We start from the raw sequence: 22,259 nt of genomic DNA, 5'->3' as shown, positions 1-22,259 counted from the left end.
GTTAAAAAACTTATGTATAGGAAAATCACCTGCTTTATGTCCTGAGATCTTTTTTTTGTACATAAATCTTAAGTTAGCACCATATTGACACAAATGAGCCATGCAACACCACTGCATACATATCACTTGAAGAAAAAATGATGGAGGCATGCATCACACATTTGAATAAGAAAGAGTAAGAATAATAATAATAAAGTCTTTTTTAACAGTAAGAGCAAAACCTAGTCTCTCTTATGGCCCTCACCTATTTTCACAAGTACAAAATATACCAAATACAGTTGGGAAATGAGTATCATAAAAAATTATTTTAAGTATTATCATGCCATATATACTTTAAGTTAGGGGCGAAATGATTCATTGGTATATAGAGGCATTGCTGTTCATGATAACACATATCAATCCAAGAGATGGAGAATACAAAATGATACTGTATGCAAGTTATTGTGGTCTTCCACAGTGATGAATAATTATTATTAGTTTGCCTTGTTGTTTTTGAAATTTAGAATTCATCTGAAACTGCATTTGCGATCACAGGCACTCATTTTTATTAGGAAAAACAAAGAAGACTATTGAGAATACTCACTTGCCATCTACAAATTAACACAAATTAACATGGTTTGTATTCTGCCCCCCCCCCTTGCTAATTATCTTAACCCAGCAGCATGTTCAGCAAATAGAATACATTTCAAACATATTCCACATATATAATGAAGTACTTTACTCATCATTTAATAACCACTTGTACGCAAAGTTTCTACAGTGAATTGTATCTTGTTTGCTTGGGTCAGTTTGAAAACTACACTACCAGTGTGTCACACGATGAAATGTGTTACACTGAAATCTCATTGGTGATATTGCTTGTTCCAGTCCAGGTTAAACAATAACCACGAATCAGAAATTAATGTAGCTTATTCCTTGCATGAAGAACAGAAAGTATTAGCAAAGCAACAGAGAAACATTGTACAAAAATCATTAACTGATATGTAAAGTACTTAAACAGAGATGCTTTCAGGGTGTGCGATTGCTTGAATCATGTAAAATTTGAATGAATTCATGCACTTGGAGAACATTGATGCATGAGAACCTTCAAATTAGTCATGTGTATGAAAATGTGAATGGCAAAGTATTTAAGTTTTATTTAACTATTCTTGTTGCACATCTGTTTTTCAGGTAGGCAACTGTTTACACTTCTGAGTTCTTCAAGCATGATATGAATGGTTGTTAAACTAAATTTGATTTGCACATTGTGCCCTGGAATGAACATTATGGCATAGTTTGATCCTTTCATCAAGGAAATTTTACCAATGCATGTTTAAAATATGGGCTACCTAGAAGACCTGAAATTCCCAGCATGGCTCATCTTCAGATTGTGATTTCAATTGGCAAATACTGGTTGATGGTAGTTATGATGATAATTTTTTTAAGTTATGAAGTATATCAGATTATTGGAGCTGGGAAATTGTTAATGGAGATACCATTGAGTGATTTTGAGCCTGAAATGGTGTTAAATAGGAGTCAGATGTACATGTGGGATATATAGGAATAGGTGGCATGATGGTCAGTCTCCCTTTCTGTGGTATTTTGAAATTAAATGTAGAAAGAGCAGAATTTTGAGTGTAATTAAAATACTGACAATTTAAAAGCAGAATGCAATTTTTATTTTTGTAACCAATCACTTTAGCTCTGCAGAATATATGCCACAGAACCATATATCCAATTCATTGTTAAGATTAACTGAATAAATAAGGATGAAAAAAATGAAATTAACAAGTAGAGATACGTATTTGAATACCTGTCTGCACAAGCAGACTATGGCATTGAATGACTACAACCCTAATACAGCATTAAGGAGTAGATAAGAAAGTAAGTTTATGTTAGTGAAAATTCCTGTTTTGGAGCAGATGTGTCAAAAAGATAATATCTGTGAACTCTGGAAAATTGTACATAACAGCCATAAAAATCTGTTTCCCAACATATTCAAGCTGACAAAGCTAGCTGTTTATATGCCACTTCAGATGGATGCACAGAACAATATTCATACACAGAACAGAGTATGCTCAGAAATAATTAACCACTGACATCCTTTCAAGATTTTGATTTCAGTAGAGCATTAAGAAGATGGAGTAGGAAGAGAGAGAGAGACAGATATTTAAATGCTATGTAAATAATGAACTATGGCCATTTACATTTACTCCCCCCTCTCCGTGTTTTCTACTCCCCTTTATATCGGTCTCCTTAAATTGTACATGGGGAACAAATTTGGAATTTCTCTCTTTATGCAGATATTTAACCAGTGAATGAAGGTGTCAATGGAATAAATAAAATTAGCACAGAATCAGCAAGGGGGCAGATTTCAAACTGCTCAGTTTATCACCTGTGTAAATTGTAAAAAAATAAATTATAGAATAGGGCTGGGTGTTGTCAATGGCTTTCCTTCTTCACTGACAAATACAAGTACCTGTGGCTGCAGCAGTCTTTTGCATCTGCAGGAAGTGCAGCATGATAGATTTTGCTTGTGTTCATCCTAATTCCCATGGCCATATTTGTTCTGGATGAGATTTTCTTTGCACAGGGAAATTTTATTTCTCCTGTTTTGAAGATGACATCGTAATGTCTTCCAAGTTTTAAGTGCGACATGAAATTGGTATGGTTTTACCCTTATTATAAGTCAAATCCAACTGCAAACTGCACAGACCCATATCTGGGTCTGTGCAGTTTGTTAGGACTAATTGTTATAACAAACAACATAGACCCTGATCAGGGCCTTTGTTGTTTGCAGTTTGACTTGACTTATAAGCGAGTACATACAGTATTCAAAAGCAACAGAATATGGATTTCACACACAAAGCAATATACACACAAACATGCATGATTGTAACCTCTCTCTCTCTCACACACACACACACCCATGCACACACACACACAAAGCCCACACACCCCACACACAGTGTGTAAATAAAATATAATTTGCTATGACCTGCCCTAAATATGGTATAGACTTCATCCAGTCTGTCATGCTTCTATAACATCTTCTCTGAGAATATGAAAAGAGTTAACCAAAAATGGCTGGATTATTTTTATACAGCTCGCTTTTGGGCTTTAAAAAAAAAACTTTACTAGATGACATAGAATGCAGTATTGGTGAAATGGTAAAGTGGTATCTGTTTTAGTATTACTTGTCCTTTTACTGAATGTATCATTTATAAAGTTGGTCATAGATCCCTTAGAAACTTTATAAGTTAGCTTTTTATAAACATTATTTTTACCAGTGGTCATATTTTATTTACGGGTAGCCATGGTTTTGTAATTTTTCGTACATAGGTAGATATTATCAACATTATGTCTACGATTATTCAGATGGCTGGTTTTTTAAAAATCTTTCCATTATTGACATGCTTATTTTAGAATCATTACTTCTTCTATTTTAGGATATTTGTAACTTGCAAATTGTGTTTAAGTAAATTCTTCTGTTTTATTAGATATTATTAAAATAAACTAGGGCAGTCTATTTTTAAAAAAATAAGAGTTTTTCCCTTGGGTAAGTAGTCACATATATATGTGGCTGATTATACTGATTTAGAATGTTTCTGAGATTAAACAAAATTCATAGTATTTTTTCCTTTTACCTTTTTTAGTCGAAATAGGTTCTGTTCTCAACTTTGTTTTCATTGAGATCTGTAGCAATCATTGCTGACCTATTTTAGCCAGTTATGACACAACTAATAAACTGTTTTGATGATATTGCCTGTCTTGAGCTGAAAGTTTTTTTTCTCCAACCAATCTTTGATTCATGTATTTATTCATCTTTGTGTTGCCATGATTAAGACACAGTTGAAACTATGTATTTCTTGAGCATCTTTGTTAATTTTATGATCTCCAGGATGCTGCTGCAGACATGGTGGTTATGTGCTGCCGCTTTCTGTGTTATTTCTGCCGAACCAGTGGACAGAATCAGCGAGCCATGTTTGAACATCTGAGTTACCTGCTGGAAAATAGCAGCATGCTCCTGGGTATGGATTGTCTTCTTTTATCTTGTGCAAAAATAAATTTGTTTATGCTAGCCATGCATCCATGATTTTATCTTACAAAGTGCATGATGTTTTGATAAGTATTTTTTGCCCAACTTGTTATTGTCAAGCTCAGCAGACATAATCTGTCATCTAGTTGTCTATCGGTACTCCAACGTTTTTCCCAGCTATTGCCCGCTTTATGATAACTTGGAAAATCACAAAGCTGTTGCCACTGGTAATGATGTCAGTCATGTTTGTACTAAAGTTTTTTAAGAGTGAAAAGATTGGATTAGAATGGAAACCATTAAAATGATGAATTCAGGTTTTATAAATGGGAAAATATGATATACTTCACGCACAGATATAAAAAGTAAACATTTACCACTGCTCGACATTTAGTTGTGGAAATGCAGTGCTGTACAAAATTCGGCAGTGATTCTCATAGACTGCAGCAAGAATTATTATTAAATATATTTCCATTACTATTGTCAACAAAATGACTATATCTGTTCTACATGTTTCTTGACAGCTCGTCCATCATTGAGAGGTTCCTGCCCTCTGGATGTGGCCTACTCCTCACTGATGGACAACAATGAGCTTGCCTTAGCTCTGCGCGAGTCACACCTGGAAAGGATTGCAGTCTACCTTTCTCGCTGCGGTGTGCAGAGTAATGCAGAACTTTTGGAGAAGGGCTATCCAGACATTGGCTGGGATCCAGTGGAGGGAGAGAGATTCCTGGACTTTCTTCGATTCTGTGTCTGGGTCAATGGTAAAAAGAATGAATGCTTGCCAAAAATTATGAGCATTTATTTGGATAGTTCAAAAAAGACCTTTACTGTCTTTCTGCAATTTGTATCAGAAACAGCATCATCCAAACAAGTTTTAAATTAGCATTTAGCACTATAATTACTTGGCAAAAATGAAGTCTACATTTTTCAAAACAACTTGATTATGGTTTCAAAATTATTGCTTTTATGTCATATTTTGTATGAAAAATTCTGTAAAGTATGTCTTTAAATGACGATGTTATGTACTCTATTTAAGTCTTTAACTTCAGTAAGCACAGTTGTGCACCCTTACAATATTGGTGTAAGCCTCACGATTGTCAGGGGTAATTTACACTTTTACGATTTTCCTTCTTTCTCTTATAAATTTCAATAAAAATCATAAAAAAATTTCTGGAATTAGCTATTTCAATCCAAAACCAGTTTTACTATTGGAACATCACCCTGTCACTTCTGTGATGTCTTGAAATAACCTCAGAAGACATTGTAGAAATGCACATCAATTTGATGTTTTTAGTGGTTTGCCTCTGGCGGAGTGCACCACACGTTACAGCAACAAAGACTGAGATTGTTTTTCATTGGAAAGGGTAGGCATCTCTCGGTAAGGTCAAATTCATACTGCCATTTCAGACATTATCAATTTCTAGCATCTTTTCTTAGTGTAATATAACATAAATATCAATTTTATTCAGGAGAGACAGTGGAAGAAAATGCCAACCTAGTTGTGCGTCTCCTGATTCGGCGCCCTGAGTGCTTGGGCCCAGCTCTTAGGGGAGAGGGGGGAGGCCTGCTCAAGGCCATGAAGGATGGAATCAGAATGTCAGAACAGATCACAGCAGCAAGGGATCAAGCTTCCAGCCACCTACTGTCAGCCATGAATGATGATGATGACAGTGGAGGAAAATATCTCTTCCAAAGGTATAATAATAATAATAGTAATAATAATGATAATGTTAATGTTAATAATAAAGCTGAGGTACTTATCTACCTTGAGATCCTCATACAAAATAGGAGTCCTGGACTCCTAGTTTTAAAGTCCTAGTGAGACCTCTGTTGAAAATAAAATGATCATTATGGCTGAAAGCAGGTGCCTTGACCACAAACAGGAAAAATTAATCACAGATGCTTGGATGCATTTTAACACTTGCAAGCAAAGGAGAATGTGAAGTCAGTCACAGCAACATGATGGTAAAAGAGCACATGAGTGTCTGTTACATTTCTACCTGGTCTTACTCTAGAAACTTGGACGTGGGACCCTTTAACATCTTGTAAGGATTGTACAAAATTCTAATGTTGGGGTCCTAAGGGCTCCATAAAGTATCACAAATGGAAGTCCTGTGGTAACTTCTTTTGAATAATTCCTTGTTTGGTTTAGGAATTGTATAATTTTAAGTAGATATGGATCTCAGGTGGCAAGTGTTACCAGGTAGCCTTTACTGGAATAGTGACTGTAAATAAACACGAGCACTGTTATTGACTGACTGTCTTGTACATTAACTTAACATTGCTCAAATGGGTTTTTAACTTATCAGCTATATTTTCCGTTTCTCTTTGGATTGATATTAGCCCAAATGCTTTTTTTTGAAGACGTTCTAGCTATGCTGTTTTTGTCATTTGAATTACTCCATACTGTATTACAGTAATTTAAATGGGTTGTATTTTAATGGCAACAATTACTTATCCTGATGCTTAGCTAACCTATTTTTCGTGCCAAAAACTCAAAATTGTGGTCAGTGAGAATACATCCTCCTACAGAGTGGAGAAAAGTCAGCATGACCTTTTGCACACCACTCTGTATATCACATGGTCATGCACAGACTGTAGAGATCACCTGCCATCTTTTTCATGGATACCATACTGTGTAGATGTCTGACAAAACTATCGCAAGAGAAATTATGCCTGTAGCAATTTACTGCAAATAAAGTGGTCTTCTTCTGCAGTGGTCTGAGGTTCAGGACTGATTCTTTTTTAGCCAGTGACCAGTCATATGTAAAGATTACTAGCCTGTCAGTCATTTAATAATTCTTATTTGATCCTATAAATTGAAGAAAATGTGCTTTTAATACTTGAAAGATCTGAAAAGAATCATACAAGTGCACTGATGCAAGTGAAAGTTGCTTGATAATTGGAGGAGACTGGTGGTTTAAAATACTGCTCAAATTCTGTACGTTTTGAATGCAGTATCATCAATAACACATTTGTTTGTTCTAAACCACTGCTAAGACTAAGTATCAAAAATAGTATTGGCTAACCATATGTTTGAGATACTACAAGTTTGTTTAAGTGTGGACTTAACTGGTGGAAGGCAAGAATCAAGCACAGCAAAATTATCTGCTACAAGACGTATTGCTCTGAAGGTCTTGACATGTCCCAGGTCAGAAAAGGATGGAAACTATGCCAAAATGACTTTCCAGGATCAGTGGAAATTGACTTGGTCATGGGATGAGTGTGCAGTACATAGATTATGTTTTGTTGAGCATATATGGCATATCCGGAGTTAGTCAACCATTCAAGTACTTTATTGAAAGGTACATCCAATTTTATAACTGACCCATTTTGTAGCATATGAAATAAGTGAAGAGCATATTTCTTTCCACAGACAGGTTATATATAAAATATACCCCTCACAATCATCAAGACCATGATTCTTAGCCATTGCAAAGCTGAATGTACAACCAATTATTCATCATGTCAGAAGGACTAGAACTAGTTATCTTTTGATGAGACCATTGCACACTGACTGCTTTCTTTAGAGAAAACGTTACACTTGAATCATACACTCCAAGGACCAAAGCACTATTTATCTAAAGTTGAGTAATTTGCCAAGTAGCCTGTGTTTCCTCTCAACATTCCCACTATCTGAGATATTTTGACAACAGAAATGTCAAAATACTAAAATGGGGTGGTAAATGTCAGAGGAAAGTCAATGATCTGCCAAGTGAATTGTTACTTTTGACTGTATATAAATTGACTTTATGGATTGCTTTCCCATCTGTGAATGTGTTTTAAATGGCAAATGTGTTTTATTTTATTTGGGTGTTTGATATTTTTAGATCTGATATTGAACATTTAGATTTGTTGTTTTAGTTAACTAGAGCAGTGGGATTCAGGAAGAATCCATCAAGAACAGGAATGATCACCTGATTTGAAAATTTTAAAATGTTAAGCTTAGTATAATATGATTGAATAAGTAATAAATTAGTTGTTTGAATTTTGAGTTTGCATTAAATTTTAATGTTTCCTGTCTTTTGTTTAAAATAATGCACTGATATAAATATACATGTGTTAGACATGGCAGTTGTGTTAGACATGGCAGTTGTGTCAGACATGGTAGTTGGACTGGTCCTCCTTGGCTTATGCAGACCTGGGCAATTTTTGGTTCTACTGGTCAAGGACCAGTGAGTCAAAATTGAAATTTCAGGTCCTGACGTTCCTGTGCCTTTCTGGGAGAAAATGTCTTTACTAAGAAGCCATAAACTTGACCTAAACTTTTTTATTGATATATTTGATATGATCAGTCCATGAGAAATTATTATCAACAAAAGCTGCATAAGCTCTTATCATGACAGACTATTTGTAACTTTATATTCTTCCACATTAGACATAGTTCATCACCATCAATATTTGTTCTTTTTGCCATATTGACATTGATAGAATTTTTGTTGAGATTTGCACCGAGACAAGAAAATCCCAGTCATGGGGTAACATTATTTGTCTCCCCACAAGGCTGAAGAACTAATCCAATTATGCAATTTTAAAACAAATTTTGTTTCACTTGAAAAATTACATTTAGGATTTATTTTGCTGGTACCTAATTAGTAGGTAGATTAAGGAATCATAAGTATGTTTAAGTTATTGAAGTTTGAATCCATGTCTACTTTTGTTGCTTCAGCAAGTATGACTTCTCATCCCTGCCACCTGAGGATGATGAGGATTATGTTGACATGGGTGGAGCCATTCTGTCTTTCTATGGCAGCCTTGTGGACCTCTTGGGTAAATGTGCTCCTGACGCTGAGGCAATCAAATCAGGCCGAAGTGACTCACTTAGGGCACGGGCAATTCTGCGCAGCTTGGTGTCAATGGAGGACCTTGAGGGAGTATTGGGATTGAGATTTATTCTGCCGATCGGGTCACCACCGTCGACAGCAGATGAGAGTGAGTGAATATGTCTAAGTATTGACATTAGGCTTGTTTTACTTTATTTACATTTGTCACTGAATAAAATGAGGAGGCCCTAGTTAATGGTAGACAATTCTTAAAATGTTAAGGTGTATAATCCTAGCATCAAGTCCATGCACATGCGTTACAAGTTAAGGAAAGATTCAACTAAAATGTAATTAATCTGTTTGCAATTAGTGGCTAGCTTTGTGATTTGTTTTCATTAAAGCTATTGTCAGGCCAAGTAAAACCTTCTTAAATACATCTAAAAATGTTTATTTTCCACCACAATTCAGATGATTTTATTGGTCTCTTTATTTCTTAATCTTTGCTTCCACTCAGATTTTGACTGACAACAAGTGCTTCACATATTTAGAAATTTGAGCAAGTGGCGGTGTACTATGTAATACAGACTGATTGTTCAAATGATTTAATGATTCCATATGTGACGATAATGTTGTGAAAATTAAATCAAATATCAAAATTACCCATCCATATACAACTGATTTCCATGTACATAATGCCCCACAAACATCAGTTTTACATGTAGACCAAAATGTACGAAATGTATATTCCATGACTAAACTTTTTTTCAAAAATGTTACGCCCACAGTATTATCTGCTAGACATAATACTGAAACATTCAGTTTCAATCACCTAATTTATAAAATGGAATAATTACAGCCATTGTCTTGATTTTTCTTTTGCTTTCACTATTCACAAATATTTTGAAAACTTATAAATCAGTAAGCATTACTGCTTATGCAGAGATAATACACAGGTTCTTTTTATTTTAATTAGCACAGTCAGTGGTTCTCTCGCCAAGCAGTGGAGGTCCTGTCCAAAGTTACTTCCCTAGGATAATGATCACAGAAGACTGACTCTAGCATTTGCAGACCCTGCTGTTTATAAATAAAGGATATAAAAAAAAGAACAAAACTTGGTTATTTCATACATCACTGTATAAATTCTAACCTGATTTTCACAAGGAGGGCTCTAACGTTGTCATCTTCTTTATGTTTCAAACCAAATGGGAATTCGTTTACTAAGATGGTGCCATATTTACATGGCAAGTCTATTTTTTTCAGACAGCACATGTGAATTGTTTCTTTAATGGTCATGTGTCCTTCATATTAAAGTTAAAGATAGCTTTTCTCTATATGGAGGTGTCTGTTGTGACAAGTTCCACAATGTTTTCTTCAGTTGACATCACCTAGAAGAGATGCTTAATTTAAACATGCTTGGTACATAGGGTAGGCAGATTTTTTATTTTGTTTTGGGTACTTGGATTACTCAAATGATTTAGTTCATTTTAAAATAATAGAAAATTCTAAAATTACATCTGTGGGTGATTACTCCATATTGAAATTGTCTTCCTTGGGTTCCAAGTGTGTTTTACTGGAATAGTCCTAACTTGATGACTTACATCAGTTGGAATCTTTTACAGTTGCTAACTTTTACCAGAAATCTTGTTGTTTTTTTTCTCAGCGGAAAGTCAGGTTGCAGCTGGTGGGATGGGTTTGCCACCAGGACTACAGCCTCAGCACAAGGCCTCCATTGTGTTGTTCCTGGAGAGAGTTTATGGAATTGAGGAACCGAACACATTTTTCCGACTTCTGGAGGATGGATTCCTGCCTGATCTCAGGGCAGCCACTACACTGGACATGGTATTTGTCTTTAATCATTGTAGTGTACATGTTGTACTTAATGAACCCACTATCTTTTGATAAGTCCAGTCATTTCTGTTCTGTCATCTTTACACGTAAATCCAGCACATAGTGTAGTTATGTTGCATCCATTGCCAGTTGTGAACATTGTCTCTAAAAGCTACTTCATAAAAGGTATATTCAGTTATACAGCAGTAAACGTCAAAGCTTTTGTATAGTCAAGATTCCTTGATACAAGGAAAAAATATAAGTATTAATCTATGTGTATGTGTGGTTAAAAGCATGTACAGTGTAAACAAAAAATGTTGGTGGCTTTTTTGGGACTTGGCAATAATGTACTCTAAATTACAAGCTTTTCTTTTCCATGATTCTAGGCCCATGCTGGTGACAGTGACATGGCCCTAGCCCTAAACCGTTACATATGTGGCTCTGTGTTACCACTTCTTGCAAGCCACTGCCATTTTTTTGAGGATGCTGACCATATGTCTGCATTGCTTGAATCCACGCTGAACACTGTGTACCGCCTGTGCAAGTGTAATTCCCTTACCAAGGGACAGATGGAGACACTCTCTGACTTCATGGTTGCCTTCACAAAGTAAGACTGCATATTACTTCATTTTAAGTCTACACATTACTCACATACTCACAAGCATGTACATTTTTCCTTCTGAATTTAAAGATAATGTTTCTAGGAGGTTAGTTTTTAAGTATGGTTAATAAAATTCAAAGTAATGACATAACCTGCTGGTAGTTGAAGGGGAGTGACTTTTTTCCCAAAGAATGGATCTTTGGCCATAAAATGGGGGGATTTTTGTCCCCAGAGAATGGATCATTGACCATAAAAGGGAGGGTGTATGTGCGTGATTTGGATTTTTAAAGTAGCTTTAACAATTTTTCAGTCATATTGCTGCAATGTCTGCCTTGTGGCAGTTTATAGTGATGTCTATCACTGAGACATTAAGCCATAGATACATTGCATGATGTTCCACCCAGTCACATTATCCTGATACCAGGCCAACCAGTCCAAACACTAACCTCTTAATGCTGACTGCCTAGTGAGGCAGCTGTTAGTACCATTTTTATAAGTCTTCCAGAGTTTTGTTGTATCACGTGACTACCACGATGACACGTGCTCTCTCACACTGGGAGCGTAAGAAGCAGGGAACCAGACTACTGTGCTTGATGAATTAGATTGGTCAAGTTTCTTGTAGTTGTTCTCCAAATAAATGTGTTGAGAATCATATGTTCTTTCTGGTTTTTACAAAAAGTAGCAGACTTTCATTTAATGTAATTGAAATTTTGTACAACAACATTAAAAAGAGTTTGTTGTTGATATCACATGACTATTGGACTTCCGATGTTGTTGTTTAAGACTTGTGAAGTCATGTGACTATTAACGCAAATGGCGATTGTCTTGTCTGTCAGTGGATTAAAGACATAACAAATATAATGCTTGCCATTTTTGAGAAAATAAATAATTTTCCTATTTATTTCATGTAGGTATAAGTCGATATAACATAGTTTAAATTTGCTAGCCTTCTGGTAAGCTGTCTGGTAATTGCTCTGAACCCACATGCCATCCTAAATGTCCAGATGTGAAAAATGGGGTTGGAATATTCAGAGGAAACCCAGATTAGAAAAATGTCAAATCTTAAATAGAACACAGGAGAAATGGGAAATTGTCATTTTTATTATGTATTAAGAAATGATAAGAGCCCATGTATCAATACAGGTTTTGGGCTTGGTTTATTGAACTACAAGAAGACATATTGATTTTACAGAATATTCAGTCCTTGTTTATTCAACAATATATAATTTTGAAAGTTCTTTTGTCAAAATTTAAATCAACCCTTTTGTAGATGTCTTTAATTGATGTAATTTTTTACCAAATCATCTTAAGGAGTTTAGCTTGGTTAATAAATCTCGTTTGAGATTTTATTGGCACACATAAATTCAGGGTTAAACGTATTTCATTACAAGAGAAGATTCTAATACTTAGCATTTATTGGGTTTTATTGCATACTGTGCAAATGTTTACTTTGTAGAACATGCACATATATTGCTCTAGAATTCTTTAGAATTAAAGGTTTGAAAGGAAACAAAATAATTTATGCTCGTTATGTTGTTTCCGCATAGCAACAAAATGCAAGTCAGCAAAGTAAAGTTAGGATTTGTATTCTGTACATTGAAATGGCTTTAAATGCCAATTTGTAGGAATATAGTCAGATTTGTTTCGTGTGACTCATTTTGTGGTTTTATACATGATTGTCTTTTCTGATATATATGTTTTTGAGAGTCTTGAAAGAGAAACATCTTCAGATTTGGAAAATGCATGTTTTATGATCCAAAATACCTTGAAAAAATTAATTTCATCCTGGATAAAACCTGGAAAAGACCTGGCTGGAAATTTATATTTAGAAAAGTGTGGGAGCCATGTATTCACAGATTTCAGAGACATGTTAAATCTTATAAATCATAACGTTTTTTGTTGTTGTAGTTTTCACATTACAGATCTGTCTGGAATATTTTAAGGGTAAAATGGTTTCTGAAGTAGTTGACATTGTGTTTGTAATCTTTTTTTTTTGTGTTTGTAATCTTTTCAGCCAACTGCGACCTCCTTTAATGCTGCGACTTCTGAAGAAACTGGCTGTGGATGTGCCTGCCCTTACTGAGAACACTGTCATTGCCCTCAGGGTTTGTCTTCACTTGATAAATTAATTATAAAAACAATAGTTTGGTGTCACAAACAAAATTAATTATTGCTGTTGCTGTAATTTTCTTTCCTAATGGTAGCAGATTTCTGTAGTACAGTAAAATGAACATTATCCAAATATGTTGGGAAATAAAACTTTGGATAATTAGCTGTTCAGAAAACATCTTGATACACATACAAATTTGTATCCAGGACCAAACCCATATTCAGTATGATGAATCCATCTCAGTTGCAGACATTCTGATATTCAAGATATTACTAAATTATAAAAGGGTCCCATATTTTGTGATAACATTTTCATAAGGTTTAAAATTTTATGCCGTTAAAAGGAATATTGATGCCGATTATGTTGTTAATTTTAGCAACAAACATAGCTGCTGTCACAAGGAAAACACCATGTTTGAACTTCAAGGCCCTTGACACGATTGTATGAGTAGGAACTTGATTTCCAGTAATCTTGTGTGAGTGAGCGAGTGAGAGAGAGAGATTTTATTTCACTACACCATGATATATGCCTGTGATTTACACAATATAAAATAAATGGAATGTTGGACAGGTGGACCATATGCACCTCTAGCTGGACTGACAGGTGAACTGCATATATGATATTAAGCATACGAAGAACAAATAGAGAGGTAGTGTCAACTCTTTAATCAACTATTTAGCATTATAAAACAGTACATATTATACATCTTTGGCATTGCTTGGGTCTCACCCTCCACTGCATGAGGTTAGTAGTGGTAAGATGGTAGAGAAGCATGCAGTAACTATGAGGCAGAATCGCCAGTCTGATTGATGTCAGGGCAAAATGGCCAACATGCCCTATCTATGAAGCAGAATTGCCAGTATGACTGATGTCCAGGCAGAATTGCCGATGTCTGAGGCGGACTCACCAGTATGACTGACTGACATAGCTGTTAAGGCAGAATTGCCGCTGTATTGAGGCAGAGTCGCCACAACTTGTTATGTCTGTAAGTCGAGTGGATTGGGGACAGAATGCCCGATGATGTAATAGTGGCGAATACCACTATAGAAGATATGGCAAGAGCAGCCTGTTAGTATGAAGGGTCTGGTTGCCACCTCCAGAGATAGTGCAATTAGTATGCTGGTGGGAGATTAATCATAAGACCTACAGGCGAAGGGTGAGCCAGATATAACAGAACTGAAGGCAGCGGTTGGGGCGGTGGAGGATACAAAACAGACTACTCTGGATGCTGATCACTTGTAAAGTGAATGACTGCTGTCAGTTACCTCAGCACAGCAGACCCTTGTCTCTGATTGGCTGATCGCTAATCCAACTTAGTGTGCGTGTCCACTGACCTGACCTTGAACTGACCCATATCACGGGCCCTGGTTGGACTCCATTCTTTGTGTAAACATAATTTAATTACGTTAAACACCTACCTGTAGTTCGTATTATCAGTACACAGTTTTCCTTAAATGCTCAGGGAGAATTATCAGTATGGGGAAGTTTATACAGTTGACTGTTCATGAGGTGTTTAAAAGGTAATGATGATCAGAGATAAACATCTGCCACTGCATAGATTATTTAATTGACTGACAGTTCTTGGGTGAGTTTGTATTAGGAGTCCTTAGAGACTTTTATGCTAATTTGCATAGGAAAAGTACACAAATTAGAACAACCCAATTTTGTTTGAAGTTAGGTATATCAGAGAATTGTGTTGAAGAAACAAAAGTTACTTAATTGCCATAAATGTAAATGTTTAAACTAGCTTTAAAGAGAATTGGCTAGTTCATGAGTAGCCACAATATTTGACTGAAGTCGGATTTTGCTGGGAAGATGCAGAAAGTATTTTCATTGCTCAGAAAATTTCAGTCTGCTCCTTTGGGTAAATTGAACAACAGCACAATGAATTCTTTAATGAGTTAAATGATGAATATGATGATAATTGGATTACCTTCAAACCCTCCAAAGAACTAGTGAGAGCAGCCAAGTCTGCAAATTACAAGTTAATTCTGTATTCCACAGCTCATTGTATTTTAAAAACATGATCTTTGTGTATTTTTTTAAATTTAATGTCTGTGTTTTTGTAAGTGTGTACACAAATTCAGATGATGAAAACAGCAAAGCTGGCACATCTTCAAAAAAGAGCATTTGGGCTAATATCAATTCAGAAAGAAAGCAATGAAAATTTAGCTGGTAAGTTAAAAATATTCCCTATTAAAGACTGAATCTGTGTGAGAAAAGCCAAATTAATGTACAGAATATCCAGTAATAGTGCTCCTGAATATTTACAATCACTATTCCAGTATAGGCTACCTAGCAATACTCCCCACCTGTGATCCATGTCTACCAAACAGTATAAAATTCCCAGACCAAATAAGGAATTATTTTAAAAAAAGATTCCAATACTCTGGAACTTTGCTCTGGAATAGTGTTACTATTATTGTTTGTCAATAACAGTCGGGTCAAACAGAACTGAACTGAATTTCTGGACAATGTCGAATCCAGTAAATAAAGTTACATTACAATAGCGTGTAATGAAATAAAAAAAGAACTAAAACTAACAAACAAGCAATTAAATTAAATCAAATATGTATAACAAAAATAGCATTCTAGTTGAGACTAGAAATGCCCACTCTTCCTTCTTCCAAACCCAATATATCCCGTGGCTTCAGAGATGCAGCTAAACTAAATAAATTCTTTTGTATGAGAGCCTCAAGGTAGATTGGTTCTTAGCTAATTGTGTTACCCTCTTTAAATAAAGTTATTATTATTATTATTATTGGTATGTGTTTTGATGATATATGATATTGCTGAGTCTACCTGCTATTTTTACTTGAGAAAAGAGATTGCATACCTGCCAACCTCCCAGACAGTGTTAGGAATTTTTGAGACTTAAAAAGTGTTTTTAGGTCCCATTCCAAGTGGTGTGGGGTGGGGGTCAGTGTATGCAACCCCAAGAAGCAGTGTCATATACAGAAAATAACCTACTCATATAAGCATATAGAAAATGACTGGAAATTCAAGTTTGAATTAAAGGAAATATTTTCTTTGAAACATTAAATAAATTTTAGAAAGAAATCTTGTGGGTAGAATTAGAATTGTCAAATATTACCACCATGCATACATGTTTATATACTCATATAATAACAGCCATATGGACATTAGTATCCACTGGACAGTATAATACAATCTTAACTAGATGCTGTCTTTGCTGGTCTTAATAGGTCAGTGGGGGATTTGAAGGTGATGCAAGTATCATTAGAGTTATATTTGCACTCATCAGAGATCAGATGATACTGTTGTTGAAACTTTCCCTGAAGATCACGTAGAATTTTTGAAATGATCATTCTGTTGTTGTTGTTGTGGGGTTTAGTGCCATTTTTCAGCACATGATAGGTTATACATGGTGTAAATATTCATATACTATGTGGATTACTTCCATGCAACTAATTGTGTTGCCCTCTTTAAATAAAGTCATTATTATTATTATTATAGTTTTCCATGAGCATTAAGCATGACTGTTTACTGTTTATACATACTGTGATTATATATCATAGTTTCTATCTTTCTTTTTCCCAAGGATAACTGGAAATTGTGTTTTCTAAACACAACTGTGTTGTAGGGGAAGGAAGTCTTAAATCATGTTTTACACATGTTATATGGTATGAGATTGACTGTGTAGGTTATAGTCATTTTTACATAATGATTGATGGTTTGCGTTTTATCCAGCTGCATTTTGTTGTTAAATAGTTCATTACCACTATAAGCATCAAGTTAGATACATTTGTGTATTCAGGTTCTGACAGGCTATTATGAGCGTTGCAGCAGTTACTACAGCCAGAGTGGACTCAGTTCATATGGATCTGCCAGCGAGGAGGAAAAGAGGTTGACCATGATGCTTTTTTCTGGAATATTTGATGCGCTTGCAAAAAGGGTGAGTATTTACATACAAATATATATATCTTGAAAATAATTTAGGTGCAAGCAACAGTTGAGTATATGATGGAATATGACTTTCCTCTTTCTCAGTTATGTATGATGTCCTTTGTCTTTGTGGAATAAATTCTTCTAGGTTATGACATGAAATTGATATTTTCTTGCCTGTGGTTCTTGGACTGTCCATTACATTCTATCCACCATTAAGAATTTCACTACATTATTTTATAAATTATCATTCATCTACTATTCATTGTTGTGAGAAATCCCATCCACCCTTTGGGTAGGAACTTTGTCAAACCTCATATCTGCCTACAAATTTATCAATTCTGACCCTTTTATTGGATTTCCCAGTGCCACATTACTGCATATAATAATTCTTAAAATTTTTCTTTTAATGTAAAAATAATTAAAATGGCTAGTGGTACATGTAGAAAATTAAATTTAAATTGTTTTGGAAGCATTTAATTGATAATAACTGGGTAGATCTGATTTGCATGCAAAGAAAACATTTATATTATGTTCCTAGTTATTGCTTGTACAGCTTTCACTACCACTGCCACAAGCAAAAACAGTGGTAATTTATAGCTCACTTTATTATATATTTCAAATACATTCATTTATAGCCCTATGATCCGGAACTATTTTCCAAAGCCCTGCCTTGCCTCTCAGTCATTGGCTGTGCTTTGTCACCTGACTACTCACTGACCAATCATGATGACAGCTGGTATCACCAGACTGTAGCAGACATAGAAGGTGTATACAATCCTCGTCCAGTTGACACATCCAGGTAGATTTCATTTCAATTAATTGCCATTTTTCTTATCTGAATTGTTGTAATTACTAATCTGCATTAGTCACATTATTTTGATGTCAGAGATCACAGCTACAGATGAGTCTATTCAGTTCTTGTAATTAGCAAATAGCTCTGTTGATTTATAGGAGGAGGATTTTAATTGAAATGATGGAACTGTACAAGTGCAAATCAATTATTGTAGATGAAGAATTTTCCAAACATTTTCCTTTTACTAAACATACTTTCCATTGTAAATAGTGAGTAGATTAACTGTAGGAGCACATGATGGATGGTACTGTATATCACTCTTTGATAACTCATGTCCTGACAAGCCTACTTGTAATGTGTGGTCAATTGTGGATCTCATTTTTTTACACTAGAAAATACAAAATAATTAACCCTTATTTTTTTAGTGTGAAAAAAATTGTGATCAAAATTGGTAACTGAAACCTTGATATATTGCTTCTTTTATCATTGAAAATGGTACATAGGACCTGGAGACTTGAATCAACATTTTAAAATTATCAACTTTTAATAAGAAGTCATAGTTAGTTTTATAAGTCATTTTCTTATTACATTGTAGATAACAATATCCAATGAAATTTTGATTTGTGAAAATGTCATTAACACCTACTGATTGTAGCATTTTGATAAATACCAATTAGATAAGCTTTCTTATCAATTGAAATTCATGTTTTGAGTTCTGTCTTTAAGTTCAGTGTAAGTGTAATCATCATAAATGCAATGTGCTCTATAGTATTCAAACATTAAATATGTCAGTCTACCATAGCAGCTAAGTCCTCAAACGTTTCTGTGAGAACCTAATTAAGTGCTGACTATGTTATGATATCTGACTTGCTGAAGTATTTGTTGTATTGTTGCAATGAATTAAAAGCTGAAATGATGCAAATCCTACCTGCGTAAGCTCTTAGTTAGCGACCTCGGTCGTGTCATAGGTCACCTCATTTCAGTTGATCAACCAAGCACTGTTATAAATATTATTGTGTCTATAATATAATTAAACTACCTTAAATTAGCCTACCCATTTATCAGTGTGATAAAAGATAACAAGGAAACCAAGTAAAATGAATCCTTGGTGAAATAAAAAGCTTTGTTTCACAGGTATGGTTCATTGTGGAGCAGCAAGTTTTAGAGTTTGTAGTAACTTAAAATTCCTGAATTGACACTCAGAGTTTTCCTCAAGGATGAGAAGTTTCACTACTATTTGCAATGAATCACTGCTGGTTGAAATGAAATCACTGCATCAGTATTTTAATAGAACAATAACAATAATGAGTTTTGATTCACTAAAATTAAATGTTCTTAGTTTTTATGAAAAGGAATCTTGTTGGTGTGAAATCTGGTTCTGTGCATTTTATGTATTGCAAAGGTAATTTATACAGAAAAAGGAACTACTTCATTAGAAAAAGCACTTTATTGTCAATTATTCAGCCATTAAACAACCCAGTTGCCCCTCCCCCTGCTCCTTTGCGGTTTTCTCGCTGTGCAGCGGGGATGGCATCACCATTTTGGAGGTCTCTCAGTAACTTGCACCCTCGGTTACAGTGTGGTCAATATTTTTGGACCCTGTTTTGCACGAGTTATCAAGAGAGAGTGTAAATGATAATCCATCCATTTCTCTCTCTTTATCTGTATAATGTACTCTTATAACAATAGTCTCTTTATGACTTGTATGAACAGCAATATAAGGAGTGCTGCCCCCAGCAATCCTATTGTCTGGAGTGCTGTACCCCATGATAATCCTTCCTGTCCTCTGTTGTGCTCTTCCACATGATAATCCTTCCTGTCCTCTGCTGTGCTCTTTCTCATGATAATCCTTTGTCTTCTGTTGTGCTCTTCCCCTTGATAATCCTTCCTGTCATCTGTTGTGCTCTTTCTCATGATAATCCTTCCTGTCCTCTGTTGTGCTCTTCCCCTTGATAACCCTTCCCGTCCTCTGTTGTACTCTTTCTCATGATAATCCTTCCTGTCTTCTGCTGTGCTCTTTCTCATGATAATCCTTCCTGTCCTCTGTTGTGCTTTTTCTCATGATAATCCTTCCTGTCCTCTGTTGTGCTCTTCCTCAGTATAACATTACTTGACTTGTAATGCTGGTCCCTTTTTATATCTTCCATGAACAGCATTGCTGAGAGGGAGTACTGTCCCAGTGTTTCTTGGAATGATAGAACAAAATATAATGTACTGACTTGCTAATTTAAAAATTATCGGAAACTGTACTTTTAAGTTTGTTGCATCAGTTATGATTCTGAGTATTTACCTACTGATTCCTATTTCAGGGTTCATTTATCCCAGTCATTAGACAGTGCTGCTACAAAGTTTGCAGAGCATTTTCATGATGCATGGGCACTGAAAAAGGTCAGTAAAAGATATAAATTTCATTGGAATAGCTGGCAGGTTGTGCAAAACAACCTGTTCAGAAGCTACACTCATGTTGGAATAAAACTGCCTCTGACATGAACACTGCTTGCCATTTGCTTGTTTTTCAGTCTCTTTGTTCCCAGTTAGCATGTCACTTCACACAGCCAGAATCATTCACTCAATGCAGACTTTATGTTTGTTTTAGACAGGATGCAATATTCCAGCTAAGAATTTCTTACAGAGGTGACGATAAGCAGAGCACTTTCAGCACAGGGGACACTACTTCAGATGGCTTCTTTTTTCTTTAAGATGTCAGTATTAGAAATTTATCTTTTTGGAAGTAGAAACAGACAAAAGCACATCCATAAGCTTATCATGCATTGAATAAACAGAAAATAAATGGGATGAATAGAAAACAGCACAGATTTAAGAAAGTGGTTTAGTAATCTGGGGAGAAGCAGAGGAGATAGCTTCTTGATAGCTGAGGGTTGAACTTGAAGCGTGTTGAGGACAATGGAGGTCATTTTAGTCATGATGAGGAATGCTCATGTGTTTCTGCCTTGCTGGATTGCTACACATTTCAACATTCACTTTGGAAATTGATCAATGTTTATGAAATCCTAAAATCATCTTATTAAATTATATTTATGAAGAAAAAGAATACATTTAAAATTTGATGATGGTATGAGCATTGTAAATATTGGATTGATTGTGTGTTTTTTTGTGGCAGAGAGAGAGAGTATCATAAAAGATGAAGATGCTTCTGTGAGTTATTTAAGGAAAACTAGGTAATGTTTATAATATTTATGCTTAAATTAAACTATATGGTAATAAACTACTTATTTGTTACAATATCAGCAACACAAAATATGGAATCAAAGAAATCCCTGTGTCCATATCCTTCCGTCTTTCAAACACAACTAGTCCCACAATTTGTTATGGATTGATGTGAAACTTGGTAATTTGTATGGTCATTACATTTCAAGAAATCACTTTGCTGGTGTAATCATTATGTATACCATAATGATGATAGGTCTTGGGACACTAAATCTTGGGATACCTTTAATTATTTTGATTTTTGTTTTTAACGATCTGTATAAGTTTAAACACAAAATTGTAGCAATTTTTGTATGCAGTACACAAGTCTTGCTACACATAACACAAAATTATAGCAATTTTTTATGTAATACACAAGTCTTGCTACACATAACACAAAATTGTAGCATTTTTTATGTTACACAAGTCTTGCTACACATAACACAAAAGTATAGCAATTTTGTATGTATTATACAAGTCTTGCTACACATAACACAAAATTATAGCAATTTTTATGTAGTATACAAGTCTTGCTACACATAACACAAAATTATAGCACTTTTTTATGTAGTACACAAATCTTTCTACACATAACACAAAATTATATAAATTTTTTATGTAGTACACAAGTCTTGCTACACTTAACACATTTTCTTTTCTACTGATTGCTCAGCATATTTTATCAGTCATAACATTATTTTAAACAAAACCTGGAAAAAGACGTCATTGTTTAGAGACTATAATTAATAATTACTAGATCAGAATGACAAATGGGGCCCCAAGTGACCGAGTGGTCAAAAGCACTCTCCATCACAGATCACTGCCATCTCACCTCTGTCTGCGTGGGTTCAAGTCTCGGGCTCGGCCAATGTGGATATGTGAGAAAGCTTGTCAGTAGCTTTTCGTGGGTCATTGGTTTTTTCTGGGGTTTTCCTGGGTTCTTCCTCCACCATTAACACTGGCCGCCATGTATAGCCTATCTTGTTCTGAAAAATGTCATTAAACCCTATAACAACAACAATAACAACAAT

General features: G+C 35.1%; 1 protein-coding gene across 8 annotated transcripts in view; it reads left to right on the top strand.

The window, feature by feature from the left end:
* The window catches only part of LOC149804420 (ryanodine receptor-like), a 538,410-nt gene that overhangs the window by 305,045 nt on the left and 211,106 nt on the right, over window positions 1-22,259 (top strand). For all 8 annotated transcript variants that reach the window (XR_016415653.1, XR_016415652.1, XM_089940121.1 and 5 more), the window contains 10 exons: window positions 3,881-4,010; window positions 4,540-4,779; window positions 5,488-5,713; window positions 8,688-8,950; window positions 10,442-10,620; window positions 10,995-11,215; window positions 13,224-13,314; window positions 17,098-17,235; window positions 17,864-18,027; window positions 20,331-20,409. Coding sequence is in view for 6 of the 8 variants with exons in the window: in XM_089940121.1 (XP_089796247.1) it covers window positions 3,881-4,010; window positions 4,540-4,779; window positions 5,488-5,713; window positions 8,688-8,950; window positions 10,442-10,620; window positions 10,995-11,215; window positions 13,224-13,314; window positions 17,098-17,235; window positions 17,864-18,027; window positions 20,331-20,409 (1,731 nt within the window). In the remaining 2 variants the exon portion in view is untranslated. The remainder of the gene's footprint in view (window positions 1-3,880; window positions 4,011-4,539; window positions 4,780-5,487; window positions 5,714-8,687; window positions 8,951-10,441; window positions 10,621-10,994; window positions 11,216-13,223; window positions 13,315-17,097; window positions 17,236-17,863; window positions 18,028-20,330; window positions 20,410-22,259) is intronic.

This window comes from Sinohyriopsis cumingii, chromosome 2, assembly GCF_028554795.1.
Source record: "Sinohyriopsis cumingii isolate HCF-2022 chromosome 2, ASM2855479v2, whole genome shotgun sequence".
Classification (NCBI taxonomy): Eukaryota; Metazoa; Mollusca; class Bivalvia; order Unionida; family Unionidae; genus Sinohyriopsis; species Sinohyriopsis cumingii.
Note: the sequence above shows the minus strand (reverse complement) of the source record. Positions and strands in the feature narration are given on the sequence as shown.